Genomic DNA, 18,743 nt, shown 5'->3' with positions numbered 1-18,743 from the left:
AACAGCTCACTAAGTGACTAACTTGAAGGAGGAGCCCTGAAAATAAACTCCAGCCCTAAGCACACTCAGGACACCCAACAACTGCTGTAAGTCAAACATGAACTTAGGGCCTTGGTATTTTTATTTTAAAAAGTCAGTCTCTATTATTTTCATTCCTCTGTTAACTGCTCTTTTAGAGTGGTAGGGAAAATGATAAAAGATACTCATGAAACTAACCCATCTCAGGTCAAAGAAAGGTTGGCTTTAAAAACTACTAAGCTGAATACCTGGGAACCACTGACCCAACCCTCAACCAAACCCAAGATGACAGGCCAGCTCAGTGATGATTTGGCAGAACTGTTGGACTGTCTTGAGGTCTCAAAAATTACTATCTCTATCAAGAAAGGCACAATTTTCAAATCTACAGTTGTCGGCCCATAATCAAATGACATTATCCAGCCAGATTATCTGTGTGCACAGGCCACAGAACAAAGAAGGAAGTCCCATCCAAGGAGGATCCCTCCATGTAACTACTCAGGACCCAACATTACTGAATAACCAAACACTGTAATTCTGAACTTCTTAAGAAAATAACACAGAAAGCAGTAAAACAGAGGGTCTATAAATAGACTAGAAGAATCTCTTACACTAGCCTATCTCTAAACCAAAAGCATTTACCTCCCATCAAAGCAGGGATTTAGAAATTTTTTAGAGCAAATATTCCAAACACCCTTCTCTGGTCACAAAAACAGAAATGGGGTAGGGTTGGTATTCTTTCCTAAGGGAGACCCAGGAAGAAATGTATCTATGTAAGTTATGCCAAAATGCCAAAAATGAAACCCACATGACTCAAACTGGTGTTGACAAGAACTTGAGAATTTTAGCAAAGCAACACCAGTGTTAATCCTTGTTAATTCTTAGTCTGTCTTGAATAAGCTCCCTTATTGAAAAGATTCAAGTGGTGTGCAATTTCTCCACAATAACCATCCTAGAATGTAAGAGAGACCCAGCTGTGAACTAAATGAAAGTAAATGAAGGCAACATTTTCTTTTTCCTGTACATTTTTTCCTCAATAGTATAGATTAAGGCACAGAATTTACTAGGCAGTATATATCAGAAGCCCAAAATGAATACTTTAGGGACTAAACATGTCTGAATAAAAATAAAATGCAAAAATCACACTAGTATGGGCAATCCAATATTACGAACTAATGTGAAAAAAAATCTTACATTTTAAAGATTAGACATTTACTAAACAAAAGGAAAGTTTGGGGGTAAAAAGATAAGAAAGCAAAATAGAGAACAATGTTCAAGATGACAAGTTCCAAATCATTACAAACTGCAAAGTAAAATTTCATCAGCAGATATGTTCCTCTTTTTTTTTTTTTTTGGCCATACTGCATGGCTTGCAGAATCTCAGTTCCCCTTAGTTCCCCTAACCTGGGCCCTCAGCAATGAAGTATGGAGTCCTAACCACTGACTGCCAGGGAATTCCTAGATATATTCTTAATAACAACAAACGTGCTCAGACATTCAACTGTGTCCAACTCTCTGCGACCCCATGGACTGGGATTCTCCCACAAGAATACTGCAGTGGGGTGTCATTTCAGCTAACCCTTACCTAGTTCTGGCCGGTCAGAACTAGGTAAGGGTTGTAAGCAACTAAGAAGTAGGAACTACTAATATTACCATGTTACAGATAAGAAAACTGACGCAAAGGGGTTAAATCACTTGCCTGAGATCACACAGCCTAGCAGTGTAAGGATTCAAATTGAGAGGCTTAGTTTCAGAAGCTTTGTTTTAACTACTACATTTTTCTGCCTACAGACACTAAATTGTTATATATGGAGATAGTAAATACAGAAACACTTTGAAAATCAACAAGCCATGAAAACACTGAAATTTTAATGTGAAATACGGGAGCTGAACTCCTATGGATATTTGAAAGAACACTGAAGGAAAGAATAACTAGGACAGTTCCAGAATTTGTATACAATTTATTTATAAATCCAGGTAACATTATTTGACTGAGTAACAAAATTATCCAAGGAACTAATAAGCTAACCTGAAAGCTTAAAAAAAATATGAAAAGTTCTGAAGAGAAAAAGAAAGAAAACTAAACATCAAAACACATACCTGCAATCCTGGTTGCTCCCAGAACAATGGGACAGATCCCCGGATTTGTATGAAGGAAGAAACAGTGTCATCTAAGTACACAACCTATAGAGAAAAGTACTGGGTAAAATACTTCCACAAAGTTGTTACCTCTACATCAGAAGACAAATCTACTAACAGTTATATCTCTTGACCAACCTCTCATAAACAAATTATCCTAACAAAATAGTCAAAATTGGCCATAAATAAGCTGAATTTTTTTCAACTAGTGATAGTTCTATAAACATTAACCAAGAAAATAGTGAAAATATAAGCATTAGCATTACAACTTTAAAAAAAGGAATCCTTTTGAATTCATTTAGTTGTTTTTCTTTACCTTTTTCTAATTTTTAAAAACTAATCTGAAGACTTAAACTGGATTGAGGGCAAGGCCTGAATTTACAATTACATAGTTACATAGCCAAAAATAATGTAACTTCTCTTTTTAGATGGTACTCAGCCTAACTTTAAGAGTTGAGTTTGACTTAATTTCATCAAAACCCACTTTTCTTAAATTGTCTAGCTTTGTAAATGAAGATTTTCAATTTAAGGCAATGATGACGTCATGCTGATTAGAACAAATTGTTACTTACTTGAAGAGCCATACCTAAATAAGCTTGTTTTTGACGAACCTTTCTTAAGGCTCGCAAGTAGCCAACAGTAATCATAAAATGGCATTACAGATGTCAAAATGAGTTCTGAATCAAATAAAAATCTGCTTTGCAACTGTTCTTTGTGACTTCCCTCTAACACATGAATTAAGCAAGATAAACACTATATACCTGTTCTGTTTCTACAAAATTGGCGACGTGACCATCATCATTTGTTCCCCGGACGTTAAACCTGGTCCCAGCTCGTTCACAGCTTAGTCTGGAAATGAGGCAAGCCTTTGCCTGTTTATGAGCAGCATAAATTGTTCTGATTTCTACTCCCCCACACATGAGGCGTAATAACCAGTCGTCACAATTCACACCGTAGTGCTTGAGATGCAAGTGCAAAGACTGATTCCTAACAGAAAAAGAAAGGACTGCATTAGCATGATAAGCACTCCCCAACACACTCCAGTATTCTTCCCTGGAAAATTCCATGGACATAGGAACTTGATGGGCTGCAGTCCACTGGGTCGCAAAGAGCTGGATGTGACTGCGCACTGAGCGATGAGCACATACACGCAGCACCTGCACAACACGGCGTGCATTCTAAGACAGCGCCCCTGGGACTTCAGAGGCGCCAAAGGGAAATCAACCTACCTACACTCACTGTGCCAGGGACTGGCGGATAGGGCCAGACAGGGAGACCCTCGGACATGTGATCGGTGGGCCATGCAAAAGCAGCACATATTCTATGTTTTTAGCATTTGGGCCCATTTGTTATGTCCTTCTTCATAATGTATTTACCACTTGTTTCAAAAAGTGTTTCCACACACAACTCCAGGTAATTCATATATAGATTTTCTTAAGCCTTGACTTTTATAGGCTCCATTTTAATTAAATTTAAATAGTTACATGAGCTAGCAGTTACCACATTAATGCCTGTCTAGTGTTTTCCCAGCGCTCCAAATACTTCTATATTCTAGGTAACAGAGAGGGCCTACTTTCCAATCTTTTTCAGGGCAGAGAGTTCTGTTTAAATGAACACACAGAAAAACCTGATGATCAGAAAACAGATTAAAAGTGGAGTTGTCATGGCCAAAGTTGGGATGGGGGCTGGGGACCTGCCACACTGGCCATCTTTACATCCCTCTGCCTGCCTCAGGGGCTCTGCTGGAACCACTGCTGCTGCTAAGTTGCTTCAGTTGTGTCTGACTCTGTGCGACCCCATAGATGGCAGCCCACCAGGCTCCCCCGTCCCTGGGATTCTCCAAGCAAAAACATTGGAGTGGGTTGCCATTTCTTTCTCCAATGCATGAAAGTGAAAGGTGAAAGTGAAGTCGCTCAGTTGGTCCGACTCTTCGCAACTCCATGGTCTGAAGCCTACCAGGCTCCTCCATCCATGGGATTTTCCAGGCAAGAGTACTGGAGTGGGTTGCCATTTCCTTCTCCAAAGGAAGGCTGGAGGCTGGAACCACAGGCCTCCCAAACTCCTCACCGAACCACCACCAAGTAAAATATGCTGTTGTGCAGAAAAACTTCCTCTCTGGGACTTGCAGATAATAAAGGCACCTTACAAAAGGGAAGTTGCTAGAATATTGAAGCTTGGTTCTCTGGGTTTTCAAACTACCAGTTTAAGAGGAAATCTTAAGTGCTTTGCACTATCTTGTCTTAAAGAGGTATAAAAACAATGGACAGCATTTTCTTGAAGGCTTAGAGTTGTTAAGAATCTACATCAATGCTGTTGGAGCAGTCTCCCCAGTCCCCATCACTTCAGGCTACGCTGCAGGGGACAGCAAACAGGTGGCAGCCACCTGCAATCCTGATAAACCAGAGATGACCCCAGCCTCTCTTATCCATTCAAGAAAGCATACTGGAAAGTCAGCAAGTAGTAGGCTTACTCCTGGGATAACGTTAAATCCGATGAATATTACTAATTTAAAAACATGACTTCAGCTTCCACACTTTACTTATTATCTACCTTGATCTGATCTGGCAAAGCTCAAACTGGCTGTGACCCAGTTCGTCCAAACACCACAGCTGAGGCCCAGATCATAGCAGAGGCAGGACAGACTGACTGTCCCCCATTTAAATAGCAGTGGGAGCTGTGTATTTGTTCAGAAAGAATTTCTCCCTCTGCTGTCAGTTTTCGTTTTTCTTCACAGTCAACACCTTGCTGTTTTAATTCTATTTAAGTTTACACTCGACTCTCAACTGGCAGCAGCCTCAAATCCCCAGTGGAGTAAAACTACACGGGCTTTTGGGATAGGTGTTTGCCAGTCTCTGGCTACAGAACTTATCTGGCTGTATCTTGGGAAATATTTCTACAAAGCTGCAAGGGTTTGCATAATGAATTCTAAAAGCTTTCCTTTTTCTATGCAAAGTGAAGCTCCAGACTCTAATCCTTAGCAAACCTTTAAAGACTATAAAGTGAGCAAAACTCACCTTTGGCATTTCAGCCTCCTCTTTGCTCAGCCTTGTTTCCAGCCCATAAACCTCAATCTGTTATCTAAATTGGCCCCCACCTCCACCCATAACTGAATGAAAAGATAAAAGAATTATTCCCACGGATTAAGCTTCGTGATATTCTTAACTGCTGGCCATTTAGCCAATGCATCTGCACCTGCCTGGACTTCTGATTACGGCAGGGAAACTTTTCTCTCTCAATCTAAGAAATGTGGGGTTAGAAAGAGCAGAGGGAAGAAAGGTAAAGACAGCTGCCCTAAGACTGGCTGCAACACCATCACCTTCTTCAGAAACATCAGTGTCTCTTCCATCAGAAAAGTGCAGGGTTGACATGAGCAGACGGGACTGCCACTTGTCTCTCCTACGCCCTCCCTTCCCCTCCACCATCCTCTCACCCTCCGCTAGGCTCCAAGTCTCCAGCTACAGCGCTCCAAAGCCCCTTTTCCCTCTGCGCTCTTGGCTCCCCCATGCCACTCTGGGCCAAGACACTTCTATGGGAGCTACAAGCTACCAAGTTATTGCTCTAAATGTAGTTTCCAGTCCTAGTATTGCTGACTTTGAGCCCTCTGACCCCCAGGGCCTTCTCCAGGACCATTCAGGCAGATAGTGAAAGTGGGAGAGAGAGAAAGTATACAGTGGGGAACCCCCAGAGTCTGCATTACTGAGGGAAGCTGTGAGCACAGTCCTGGATTTTGGCCTTATAATGTAGGTAAACAACTGAAATACAATTTGTCCATTGTGTTAAGGAAAAAACTCAACAGCGATGCTGACTGTGGACAAGAGAATGACTATACTGGAGATCTGGTCTGTTCCAATAAAGTGATACCAATTACAGTCACATGGGTCCTGCTGCCCCATTAATGGATATTTACAATACAGCACCTTCTTGCATAATCCTGAAATATGTCACAGTTACCTAAAGTCTCATTTTATTACAGTACTAAACTTGATCCCAGCATACTACTTCCTTGTAGTCGGTTGCTCTTGAATCAAAATCATCTACTTACAACCTTCCAATTAAAAATACGGGAATGCAGGCTTAGAAAGGCAAATGTTGCCAGAGATGAGATCTCAAACTAAGAACCATACATATGAGTAACACAATTCTATTATGATTAATTCCTTCCTGATTTAAAAATAAATATTTTAAATATATGTCTGAAATGGAAGGTCCTTCTAGATCAGGAAGAGTAAATGGATTTCACATCACAGGACTACTTTAATAAAATGATGGCAGATATCTGCTATGCTCCACTGAGGATCCCACAACAGTAAAGAGCGGTGTTCTCAATTGGCCGTGCCCACCGTTGCCAGCTCTAGAAATAACTGGTGTGCCTTCCATGTTCCAGCTCACTCAGTGGCTGCACTGCACATGATCACAAGGGGAAACATAATACAAACTCACCAGAAAAATCTATTGTCAGTTGTGTGTTCTTGCAAGCTACGGTGGGCATTAAGACTCAGATCCAAACTGACTCCGGATGCAGACCATGCAAAATAAAAGTTTCCTGAATTTAAAACTTTTCGAACTTCCGAAATGCGATCCTCGTCCGAAGAATCAACTCGCAGTGATATAAATTCAGTGGAAGTAACTCGGAAAACTTCAGATTCTTGAATTTTTCCAACGGACATACATCCAGTGACTAGGACCAGATAATGTAACATAATATCACCTGCAAAAACCAAAGACTTAATGGGATGGGAAGTCCCAATATTCTACAAACTATTCAAAATTTCTTCCAACTTTCTTCTCGTGTCTCTGCCTTTTAAAATCTGACAGTGTCGTTATTTTAAATTTATCACAGACATATTTAAGTTCACAACTAGATTTTGGCAGAAGTTGGGGAAAAAAAATCCTTGTTTAAATACATTTAGTATGATGAAACATTTAAACATTAACAGAATAATCTTACATTTATGAAATTATTCCTCTACTTAATCTAAAAGTGTGTAAGATTTATCAAATTTTTAAAATGTAGGTGTTATCTTCCCTATCTTTCCTTTATGATTGTAAGAAGTTCAGACAAGACAATGAATTGAGAGTTCTTCATAAACAGTAAGGTTGAAAAAATGGCATTTAAATGTGAACTGCTGCTGCTGTTGCTGCTATGTGAAGAAAACGTCTTTGGTAACAATTTATAAAGTGATTTGGCTGACAAAAACTTTCATAGCGATTTTTTTCATCTAATTTTGACAAAAATCCTGTGCAGTGAGGTTGAAGGTGAAATTCAGCAGTGGTAAACTTTGAGCATGTGGGGGCTTGACATAGGCAGAATTGCCCTGCATCTTGGCTTCTCCACTACTTATTATATCAACTAACTTCCTGTGTTAACATATGCAACGTGAGATATCCTCCCTTTAGAAAATAAGATTAAGGGACTTCCCTGGTGGTCCAGGGGTTAAGACTCTGCTTCCAATGCAGGGATCCAAGTTTCGATCCTTGGTCAGGGAACTAAGATCCCACCTGCCACGAGGGGTGGCCAAAAAATAAATAAAAAAAGAAAATGAGATTAAAACAAATCTCACTGGACCGTGAGGATGATCCAGGACAATACTAGTTAAGCGCTCCCAGGTGGCACAGTGGTAAAGAATCTGCCTGCCAATGCAGGAGATGCAAGAGAATTGGGTTTGATCCCTGAGTCGGGAAGATCCCCTGGAGGAGGAAATGGCAAGCCACTCCAGTATTCTTGCCTGAAATCCTATGGACATTAGAGCCTGGTGGGCTACAGTCCACGTCGTCACAAAGAGTCAACATGACTGAGTGACTGAGCACGCACGCACACACAGTGCTTTACGTGTGACAGTCATAACAAATGGCGCATCTCCATTGGACAAGACCAGCGCTCCTCAAAGTACGACCCATGAACTAGTTCAGTTACCAGTTCAGTGAGAACAGGTGCTTGCTCCAGAACAGAAAACTGCGTCACTAAGTTCACTATTTGGTTTAGCTGACTTCTTTTTTTCCTCCACAGTAAGACTTTATCAATGAAGGAAGCCATGTGTTGATTTGCATGACGGTGCCAGCTTCTTTTCTCATCCAGACCGCTAACAAAACAGCTCATGGAGTGTAACCTGTCCGTGGGCCACACTCTGAGTCACACTGTTGTAGAACTGGTGATCACAAATGTTACTTTGCAGCCCATGGTGACACTGAATGGCAGATAGGCTCAAGCTGAGATGTTCTGAGTATAAAACAGATGTGTTTTCCACCACAAACCAGGGGAAACAGTGTGTGTTCTAAGACATCTTTCCTTAAGTGCACTGAAGCAAAAAAAGAAAGGGCAATGCGCTTATTTTTCTCTTCTAACAATGTTACTGATCTCTTCAAGTGTTCAGACAGGACGCTGCCTCTGGAATTTAAAATCAGGAGAGCATAAGCATGTAGCATGGCTTTTCAGGGAACAATCACCTCAAGGTTAAGAGGCTTCTATACTCACAGATCAAATACAGAGTCTATGAAATCATCTCTATCAATCTTCAAAATTACAAAAACAGAAATGAAAAAATAGATTGAATTGTACTGAATACTTACCAAGATTTAATCGTAAAACACCTAAAAGTCCATAGGCATCTAGAACTTTGGAGTATGTACCCTTGATTGCCTCTTTTTCTGCTGATGCTATGAAAAAAAAAAAAAAAGCTTTAGTATAAGAAAAAGGACCTGAAACATCAGATTCGCTTTAGCTATAAAGCCAGAGTCTACCAAAATCTAAAGTCTGAATCTAAGTCTGATATTCTTAACATAAATGTACTGCATAAAATCTTTTTTCGAACCTGTAACTTTAATAGTTTTTCCCAAAGAAGTAACGTTATTCCAGCACCATCTATTCATGAATCCATCCTCGCCTAATGATCCTGAAGTATCTTTAATAATATTCCTATTTTCTCGAGGTCGCTTTTGAATTTTCTCCACTGTCCCCTTGATCTGTTTAGCTAATCTTAATACGAGGAACACACTGTGTCCTGATATCCCTACAGGACAACACCCAACTTCTTAACAAGGACTCTTCCAGAATTTAGCCTCAACAGCCCTTCTGCTTCCGTCCTCATTATTCCCCTCCCTCCCCAGCCCAGCACCTTATGCCCCAGTCACATCAGACGCTCACTGTTGCCCAGACATGGCTTCCACGTCTCTGTGCCTTTGCACAGTGATCTGGCTTTCTGCCTGCAAGGCGTGACCCAACTTTTGCCTCTGGCCAAAACTGAACTCACCTTAGAAAAACACAGACACAAAGTCACTTTCTGAAAACCTTTATTTCTCTAAGCACAAGTCTTTCACAGAGCTCCCTCTTCATGTTGCCAAAACATTTAAAATACATTCATCATTTGTCTTTCTCATTAGCCAACCTGTTCCCTGAAGGTGGACCTCGAAGTCTATCTCATTCTTTAATCGCTGACACTTAGGACGGAGCTTGACACATGTAAGACTACTAACGCTTACATTATGAAAGTGAATGGCAATGCTTGACCACAAGAGTCAAGCACAGGGGCAGGGAAATCGTCCGTCTGGCCTTCGTCTGGATTTATTTCTTCTGCTATGACGTTAATGTCATCCACTAACCAATACAACCTACAGAACAATTGCCCTAAGACAGGCTGTGATGGTCATTCTTTTGAGAAAAAACAAAAACAAATCCTGAAGCTTTAAAGGAAAATCTTCTGAGTTCTTAGCAAACACACTTATTACAAATATGATCTTCTAAGGCCTACAAATCTGGAAAGACAGGAGCCTCTTTCTCGTTCCATCCTTTCCTTTCCAGAACTTTCCTTCTTCACTGCCTTCCCTAATCCACAGCCTACCCCACAGCTCCCAGTTCACCTCTCAGATGACTGGCTCACTCCTTATTTACCTTTTATCTCTTGTCCTTTTTCCTTCTCTCATTTCTTCAAGATTTGCACATAAAATACAGTATTAATATAAGTATTCTAATATTATATTCTGATACAGTATCGCAGTATTGAATATGTTTTAACAATATGTATGTGTTCCACCTTACAAATGCTTGTAAGCAGATTCTTACAGTCTTCTCTGTTGATCTCTACTGCCAACAAAACAGCCATAGTCTCAGTCTACTGCTTTGCCTAACATCCCATAGTTCAGTGCAGTTCAGTCGCTCAGTCATGTCTGACTCTTTGCGACCCCATGAATCGCAGCACGCCAGGCCTCCCTGTTCATCGCCAACTCCCGGAGTTCACTCAGACTCACGTCCATCGAGCCAGTGATGCCATCCAGCCATCTCATCCTCTGTGGTCCCCTTCTCCTCCTGCCCCCAATTCCTCCCAGCATCAGGGTCTTCTCCAATGAGTCAACTCTTCACATGAGGTGGCCAAAGTACTGGAGTTTCAGCTTTAGCATCATTCCTTCCAAAGAAATCCCAGGGCTGATCTCCTTCAGAATGGACTGGTTGGATCTCCTTGCAGTCCAAGGGACTCTCAAGAGTCTTCTCCAACACCACAGTTTAAAAGCATAATTCTTTGGCGCTCAGCCTTCTTCACAGTCCAACTCTCACATCCATACATGACCACTGGAAAAACCATAGCCTTGACCAGACGGACCTTAATTGGTTTTTGAATATGCTATCTAGGTTGGTCATAACTTTTCTTTCAAGGAGTAAGCATCTTTTAATTTCATGGCTGCGGTCACCATCTGCAGTGATTTTGGAGCCCCCCAAAATAAAGGTCTGACACTGTTTCCCCATGTATTTGCCATGAAGTAATGGGACCAGATGCCATGATCTTCGTTTTCTGAATGTTGAGCTTTAAGCCAACTTTTTCACTCTCCTCTTTCACTTTCATCAAGAGGCTTTTTAGTTCCTCTTCACTTTCTGCCATAAGGGTGGTGTCATCTGCATATCTGAGGTTATTGATATTTCTCCCGGCAATCTTGATTCCAGCTTGTGCTTCTTCCAGTCCAGCGTTTCTCATGATGTACTCTGCATAGAAGTTAAATAAGCAGGGTGACAATATACAGCCTTGACATACTCCTTTTCCTATTTGGAACCAGTCTGTTGTTCCATGTCCAGTTCTAACTGTTGCTTCCTGACCTGCATACAGATTTCTCAAGAGGCAGGTCAGGTGGTCTGGTATTCCCATCTCTTTCAGAATTTTCCACAATTTATTGTGATCCACACAGTCAAAGGCTTTGGCATAGTCAACAAAGCAGAAATAGATGTTTTTATGGAACTCTCTTGCTTTTTCCATGATCCAGTGGATGTTGGCAATTTGATCTCTGGTTCCTCTGCTTTTTCTAAAACCAGCTTGAACATCTGAAAGTTCACGGTTCACGTATTGCTGAAGCCTGGCTTGGAGAATTTTGAGCATTACTTTACTAGCATGTGAGATGAGTGCAATTGTACGGTAGTTTGACATTGCCTTTCTTTGGGACTGGAATGAAAACTGACCTTTTCCAGTCCTGTGGCCACTGCTGAGCTTTCCACATTTGCTGGCATATTGAGTGCAGCACTTTCACAGCATCATCTTTCAGGATTTGAAATAGCTCAACTGGAATTCCATCACCTCCACTGGCTTTGTTTGTAGTGATACTTTCTAAGGCCCACTTGACTTCATATTCTGGGATGTCTGGCTCTAGAGTGATCACACCGCTGTGATTATCTGGGTCATGAAGATCTTTTCTGTACAGTTCTTCTGTGTATTTTTGCCACCTCTTCTTAACATCTTCTGCTTCTGTTAGATCCATACCATTTCTGTCCTTTATTGAGCCCATCTTTGCATGATGGTATCTCTAATTTTCTTGAAGAGATCTCTAGTCTTTCCCATTCTGTTGTTTGCCTCTATTTCTTTGCATTGATCGCTGAAGAAGGCTTTCTTATCTCTTCTTGCTATTCTTTGGAACTCTGCATTCAGATGCTTATATCTTTCCTTTTCTCCTTTGCTTTTTGCCTCTCTTCTTTTCACAGCTATTTGTAAGGCCTCCCCAGACAGCCATTTTGCTTTTTTGCGTTTCTTTTCCATGGGGATGGTCTTGATCCCTGTCTCCTGTACAATGTCACGAACCTCATTCCATAGTTCATCAGGCACTCTATCTATCAGATCTAGACCCTTAAATCTATTTCTCACTTCCACTGTATAATCATAAGGGATTTGATTTAGGTCATACCTGTATGGTTTAGTGGTTTTCCCTACTTTCTTCAATTTAAGTCTGAATTTGGTAATAAGGAGTTCATGATCTGAGCCACAGTCAGCTCCTGGTCTTGTTTTTGCTGACTGTATAGAGCTTCTCCATCTTTGGCTGCAGAGAATATAATCAATGTGATTTTGGTGTTGACCATCTGGTGATGTCCATGTGTAGTCTTCTCTTGTGTTGTTGGAAGAGGGTGTTTGCTATGACCAGTGCATTTTCTTGGCAAAACTCTATTAGTCTTTGCCCTGCTTCATTCCACATTCCAAGGCCAAATTTGCCTGTTACTCCAGGTATTTCCTGACTTTGTACTTTTGCATTCCAGTTCCCTATAATGAAAAGAACATCTTTTTGGGGTGTTAGTTCTAAAAGGTCTTGTAGGTCTTCATAAAACCATTCAACTTCAGCTTCTTCAGCATTACTGGTTGGGGCATACACTTGGATTCCTGTGATATTGAATGGTTTGCCTTGGAAATGAACAGAGATCATTCTGTCGTTTTTGAGACTGCATCCAAGTACTGCATTTCAGACTCTTTTGTTGACCATGATGGCTACTCCATTTCTTCTGAGGGATTCCCGCCCGCAGTAGTAGATATAATGGTCATCTGAGTTAAATTCACCCATTCCAGTCCCTTTTAGTTCGCTGATTCCTAGAATGTCGACATTCACTCTTGCTATCTCTTGTTTGACCACTTCTAATTTGCCTTGATTCATGGACCTGACATTCCAGGTTCCTATGCAATATTGCTCTTTACAGCATCAGACCTTGCTTCTATCACCAGTCACATCCACAGCTGGGTATTGTTTTTGCTTTGGCTCCATCCCTTCATTCTTTCTGGAGTTATTTCTCCACTGATCTCCAGTAGCGTGTTGGGTACCTACTGACGTGGGGAGTTCCTCTTTCAGTATCCTATCATTTTGCCTTTTCCTACTGTTCATGGGGTTCTCAAGGCAAGAATACTGAAGTGGTTTGCCATGTATTCTGCATTAAAGCTCTTTGCTTTGTCTCGAAGCTCGTCTCCAAGGTTCTCCAGACAGCTCATCTTCCCTGCCTGCCTCACCTCTTTTCAGACCATCGACTCTTAGACTTCTTCCTGGTTACCCTACTTGTGCTGTTGAATGAGCTGTGCTCTGCTTGGCAGCAGAGGCTAAGACTGAATGGTGTTCCAGTGGCTAAGACTCCTAAGCTCCCAATGCAGGGGGCCGGGGATCGATTCCTGGTCAGAGAACTAGATCCCATGTGGGGCAACCAAAAGTTCATGTGCGGCAACTAAAGATCTGGAATGCTGCAGCCAAATAAATAAATATGAAAAAAAGACTGAGTCAATCACTCAATTAACTGATGATGTCACAGTTCTTTAGTATGCTCTTTACTGTGGTGGGCCTTTATCTTTATCAAACCACCTGTATGAAGTGAGGGAGTGAGGACGATTTCACCAAGCCATTAAAGTTATGGGGATGTGAATTTCAGTCTTCATTCCTAGAGTCCTATCATTATTATTTGTTACACTATATATTTATAGAAGTTACTCCTAACATTCAATGACAAGGAACAGAGTTAGAAAATATCACAACACAATTTTTAATTTTAAAGTAATACAGGAACCCCTTCTCCCACATCTTGCCTTGTTACAATTACAAAATGTACAAAAGCAAACCTTAGAGAGGCCTGTTATTTCTTTGATGATAGAAGGCATGGTTTCCAGGGCAAATACTATTCTAGAGTTTACACGTTATATGCATTTCAAACACTACCATTAGTCGAGTAATATAGAAATTACCAGATATATCTATCAGTTTTATCACCAACCATTTAGGTTCAAATACCAGTAATAGGGTTAAAAAGAAAATATATTTTTAGTGTTAAGTCATCACTTTCCGTCTGGAGACGGAAATGGCCACCCACTTCAGTACTTTTGCCTGGAAAGTCCCATGGACACAGGAACCTGGTGGGCTACAGTTCATGGGATCACAAAGAGTCAGACATGCCCAAACAACTAAGCATACACCTTCCCTTAGAAAAGACAAAGTCATTCTATAACTTAAATTACCATGTAACAAAATCTTCTCTCTTCTAATAATGCATAATAATTACCTTTTCAATAACTGTGCTCCAAATACATGAATCTACCCTGTTTTTCAGGCCCAGTGAAGACCCATCTATTAGACTGTCACCCGATTCAAACATGTGAACAAATGTCGTACTGTTCAGGGAACAGGACACACACACAAACATACACAATTTAAATTAAAGTGTATATTCTTAACTAAAATAATGCTAGAGGAAAGAAAAACGATTCAAACAATACATGAGATGTCATTTTCCCTGTCAGGAATTTTTTGGTTTCTTCTCAAAATATTAAATGAAATTTTAAATTACTTTTTAGAGTGACAAATATTTGACAGGAGGGAACAGGCTTGGGGAGGTTACTAATTTACTACCCTGCTATACTCCAACAGTCAGAGAAGGCAGCTTCATGAGGGAAGGGGCTTTGTCTAGTCCACTGGCCTGTGCCCGGTGGGCTAGCTCAGTGCCTGGCACCCAGGAGGAGTTCAATAATTTATGTTCAGTGAACTGGTGAAGGCGATTTCAGAACCATATGAACATTTACCTCTAGATCCTTCCAAATTTATAAAAGAAAACCTAGTGTTTCCTTCTTAAATATCTTTACTCAAAAGGACAGTAGATGATTACCTGTTGTTTCATTTATGCTTCAAAGGTGTGGGGTAGAATGGAAGGAGGTCCTTCACAGGCTGTGAGTCCAGAGAGAGTAAGAAGGTGTCCCTGCTCATGGAGTTGAAGCCACAGGTGGGGAAAGAAAGATTCCATTTGAGGGGAGAGGCAGTGGGCAGGAGGTGATGAAGTCTGAGTGGAGTGAGGAGCGTAGTGTCCACCCAGGGATGGTGGGAATGGCCTGCGACAGGATGCTGAAGCTTGAGAGAGTAGAGAGGGCACAGTGCGTAGGACGGAGGCTCCAAGCAGGGTGCTGGAGCCCCGGTGGGGCAAAGAAGCCACCCATGGGGTGGAGGAGGCTGTGGTGGCAACAGGAGAGTGGTTGGTTACACACAGGGGGACAGCCAAGAATCACGGAGCAGGTTTCTCACTGTCAGAGAAGGGCAGTACAAACACAGAGAGAAAGCCAGAAAGGACACTGTGGTGCTGACTGGAGCTGGAGTCATCACTGTGGGCTCAGTTTTCTAGAGAGACAGACAAAGACAGAAATGGGTGGGCACAATGATACTTTCACACACACAGACCCACTTGTGCTCAGTCGTGTCTGACTCTTTGCGACCTGTGAACTATAGCCCACCAGGCTCCGCTGTCCACAGGATTTTCTGCTAAGAATACTGGAGTGGGTTGACATTTCCCCCTCCAGGGGATCTTCCAGGGATCGAATCCTCACTTCCTGTGTCTCCTGCCCTGCAAGCGGATTATTCACCACTGAGGCAGGGGGAGACCCTTGCATATACATACATGCTTACACATTTTCCTTCACTATCAATTGACAGGACCTGTGATCAGCAATACTCAATAACAGACAACACAGTCAGCACTCAGATCTTGCTTTCTAATACATTCTCCACTAAAAGGAACTAGGACTCTATGGAGAAATGCCTGATTCCAGGAGAACGGCAGGGACAAGACGAGGCTAGAACAAATCTTTGTGCCAGAAAGTACAGGAGTGTTCAAAGAACAATGAAGGCACGTCACAAAAATACAGAAGCCAGCCTAAAGCGGCTTCTTCTACTGGCAAAATTTGGGACACTTTGAGCATCAAGACAAGTTTTAAGAGTAACAGATTATAAATCCCTGAATAAACCCATAAACTTAAAGTTCGAAGAGCAATGGGATCATACACAGTCTCAAAATACCTCACCTTCAAACACTTATTAATTATAAAGGAAAAAAGAGCTGGCCAGCAACGCCTGGCAGATACCACATCAACACAAGTTATCAAAGTGAACACCAACAGTAAATGGGACAAGTCAACACTGTGTCAGCTGACAGGATACAATGAAAAGCACACTGCTCTGTAATATTCCTGCCAACACCACATGACTCTGAACAGGAAGAACCATCAGACAAATTCTGAGTGAGGGACATTTCTACCAAACAACTGGCCCTCATCTTCAAAAGCCATAACATGTTACGGTCATAAATGTCAAAGACTGGGAAACTTCTCCACATCTAAGGATACTAAAGAGACATGGTAACTAAATATAATATACACAATCCAACTGGATCTTTTTGCTATGAAAGATATTGTTCAGACAACTAATGAACTAAAATAGAGTCTGAGGATTAGACAGCAGGTACCAATGTTCATTTTTTGACGGTTATCTGGTAGTTATGCAGGAGAATGCCTTTCTAGGAAATATTACAATAAAGCATTTAGGGGTAACAGATAAACCCTGTTTACCTCATGTTAGCAACTTAGTAGTCTCAAATAGTTCAAAAAAAAAAGTTCTTTTGTGCTGAACTTCAACTTTTCCATACATGTAACATTATTTAATGTTTTTTTAATTTTAATGTAGCCAGCAAAAACAGCTGTTAGAAATACACGTGCATATTCCTAAATTAAGAAGTCTGTATCTCTAAATGGCATTAAGATAATTACTTATAATACAATTTTATTTCCTTCTCATATATGTATTTTTTAACTGAGGGGGAAAAAAAAGTTTCCCACATTTTATGAAACTCTATGAAATACTGAGAAATATATAATTAGGAGGGACCTGACTAAATTATTGTTCCATTTCTCTGATTATTTAATTTCTAGAAAACAATTTGAGAATCTCTACTATAAAAGAGATCACTTAAAATAGGAAAGCCATAACACTTTAAAATAATGTGTATAACCTTTAGATAAAACGCAGCGTTTGTCACGACTTTACTCAGTCCATCCCCATCTTTCTTGTCTGCTTAACACTCTACCCTCGCATCCCAGCTTCAGCCAAAACCAGTATGTGCTCGCCTCCTACAGGCTCCGTGTTCTCCCCCCGCAACCTTTTCCTTGTTCACAGCATTCTTTCTATCCTGAATACTTGTTAGTCACTGGTCTATCTGGCTGTGCTGGGTCTTCATTGCTGCAAAGGCTTTCCTCTAGTTGGGGCGAGTGGGGCCACCCTGCAGTTGCGGTGCGCAGGCTGCTATAGAGGTGACTTCTCTTGCTGCGGAGCCCAGGCTCTAGGCGCACTGGCTCAGTAGCTACGACCCGCGGGCTCCAAAGCACAGGCTCAGCAGTCATGGCGCACAGGCTTAGCTGCTCCTCAGCATGTGGGATCTCCCCAGATCGGGGCTCAAAACTGGTCTCCCGCACTGACAGGCAGAGTCTTTACCACTGAGCCACCAGGGAAACCCGTTACCTTTCAGTACCTAAGCAAAAATGCTGCTTTCTTCCTAAAGTTTTCCCTGCGTACTCTGGCTGGAAGGAAATCTCTTGTCTACTAATAGCAACAGAAACTAGGTCTTACTGATTTATATCTCAACACGATAACCACCTAACCCAGAGCCTCTGAACACTGCAACTGTTGACTAGATTTTCATCTAACAGAAGAAAAAAAAAAAATTGAGAGGAACATTTCCTCTGAACTATCTGAGGCACTGTTCCCTGGGCTGCAGTCCTCATTTTGAAACAAATAAAACTTAACTCGCAAGAAAAAAAAAAAAAGGGGTTTGGGCGTAAAAGGGAATGGTTTGCTAATTTTAAAATAATATGCAAAGAAGATAAACATTACATCTTACCACTGATAGCATTTGAAAACCTTCATCATTGAAGTTTAACAATTCCTCACAGTAAAGTGTGGAAATTTCCGAATGTGATGTCTGTGGTGAGGGGTGAAGCAGAGGTGGGAAAGATGGGCACCGTCAGATGACTGCAAACCAGGATCTATGCTGTGGAGCACATTCAGTGGCAGAGGGGGCAGAGAGCTCAGAGGAAACTGAGAGGAGGAGCAGAGCTCAAAGTCCAGGAAGCCAGTTGGTGCAGACGTTCAGGCTGCTTATTCTCCAGGAAGTGCTGTCTTGGTGATAACAAGGTTCTCCACTGTGCTTTCCATGAGGCAAACAGACTGCTTTTTGTAAGAGAGGTGTTTTTTTCTCCCCTTTCCTCTTCATGTTGTTGCTATTAAACAAATGAAATGCTAGGAAAGTCAAGCCTTCCTTTTTACAAGTGACTGGTTTCTAACTACAAGTAGGTATGAATGAATGGCCAAGAAGCCCATTGTTTTCCAAGTCCTTGTGAGCCAATCAGGATCTTGAGCAGTTCAGCTGAAGTTAAGAAGGCCCCACCTCTTCAGCTCACACATTAAGCAAGGAAGGTAAGTCAGAGCCCTGTTTCTGAAGTTACTGCTATGACACCTCAGGCGTCAACGGTATGTAACTCCATTCTTACTTTCCTTATTTTAAAAGGAAA

General features: G+C 41.4%; 1 protein-coding gene across 8 annotated transcripts in view; it reads right to left on the bottom strand.

Moving 5' to 3' along the window:
* The window catches only part of SYNJ1 (synaptojanin 1), a 94,516-nt gene that overhangs the window by 58,052 nt on the left and 17,721 nt on the right, over positions 1–18,743 (bottom strand). For all 8 annotated transcript variants that reach the window (XM_069548921.1, XM_069548923.1, XM_069548924.1 and 5 more), the window contains exons 3-6: positions 8,722–8,808; positions 6,595–6,862; positions 2,916–3,141; positions 2,116–2,199 (exon numbers count right to left, since the gene is read on the bottom strand). In XM_069548921.1, the coding sequence (XP_069405022.1) occupies positions 2,116–2,199; positions 2,916–3,141; positions 6,595–6,862; positions 8,722–8,808 (665 nt within the window). The remainder of the gene's footprint in view (positions 1–2,115; positions 2,200–2,915; positions 3,142–6,594; positions 6,863–8,721; positions 8,809–18,743) is intronic.

This window comes from Ovis canadensis, chromosome 1, assembly GCF_042477335.2.
Source record: "Ovis canadensis isolate MfBH-ARS-UI-01 breed Bighorn chromosome 1, ARS-UI_OviCan_v2, whole genome shotgun sequence".
NCBI classification, from domain to species: domain Eukaryota; kingdom Metazoa; phylum Chordata; class Mammalia; order Artiodactyla; family Bovidae; genus Ovis; species Ovis canadensis.
This window is presented reverse-complemented; position numbering and strand designations above follow the sequence as displayed.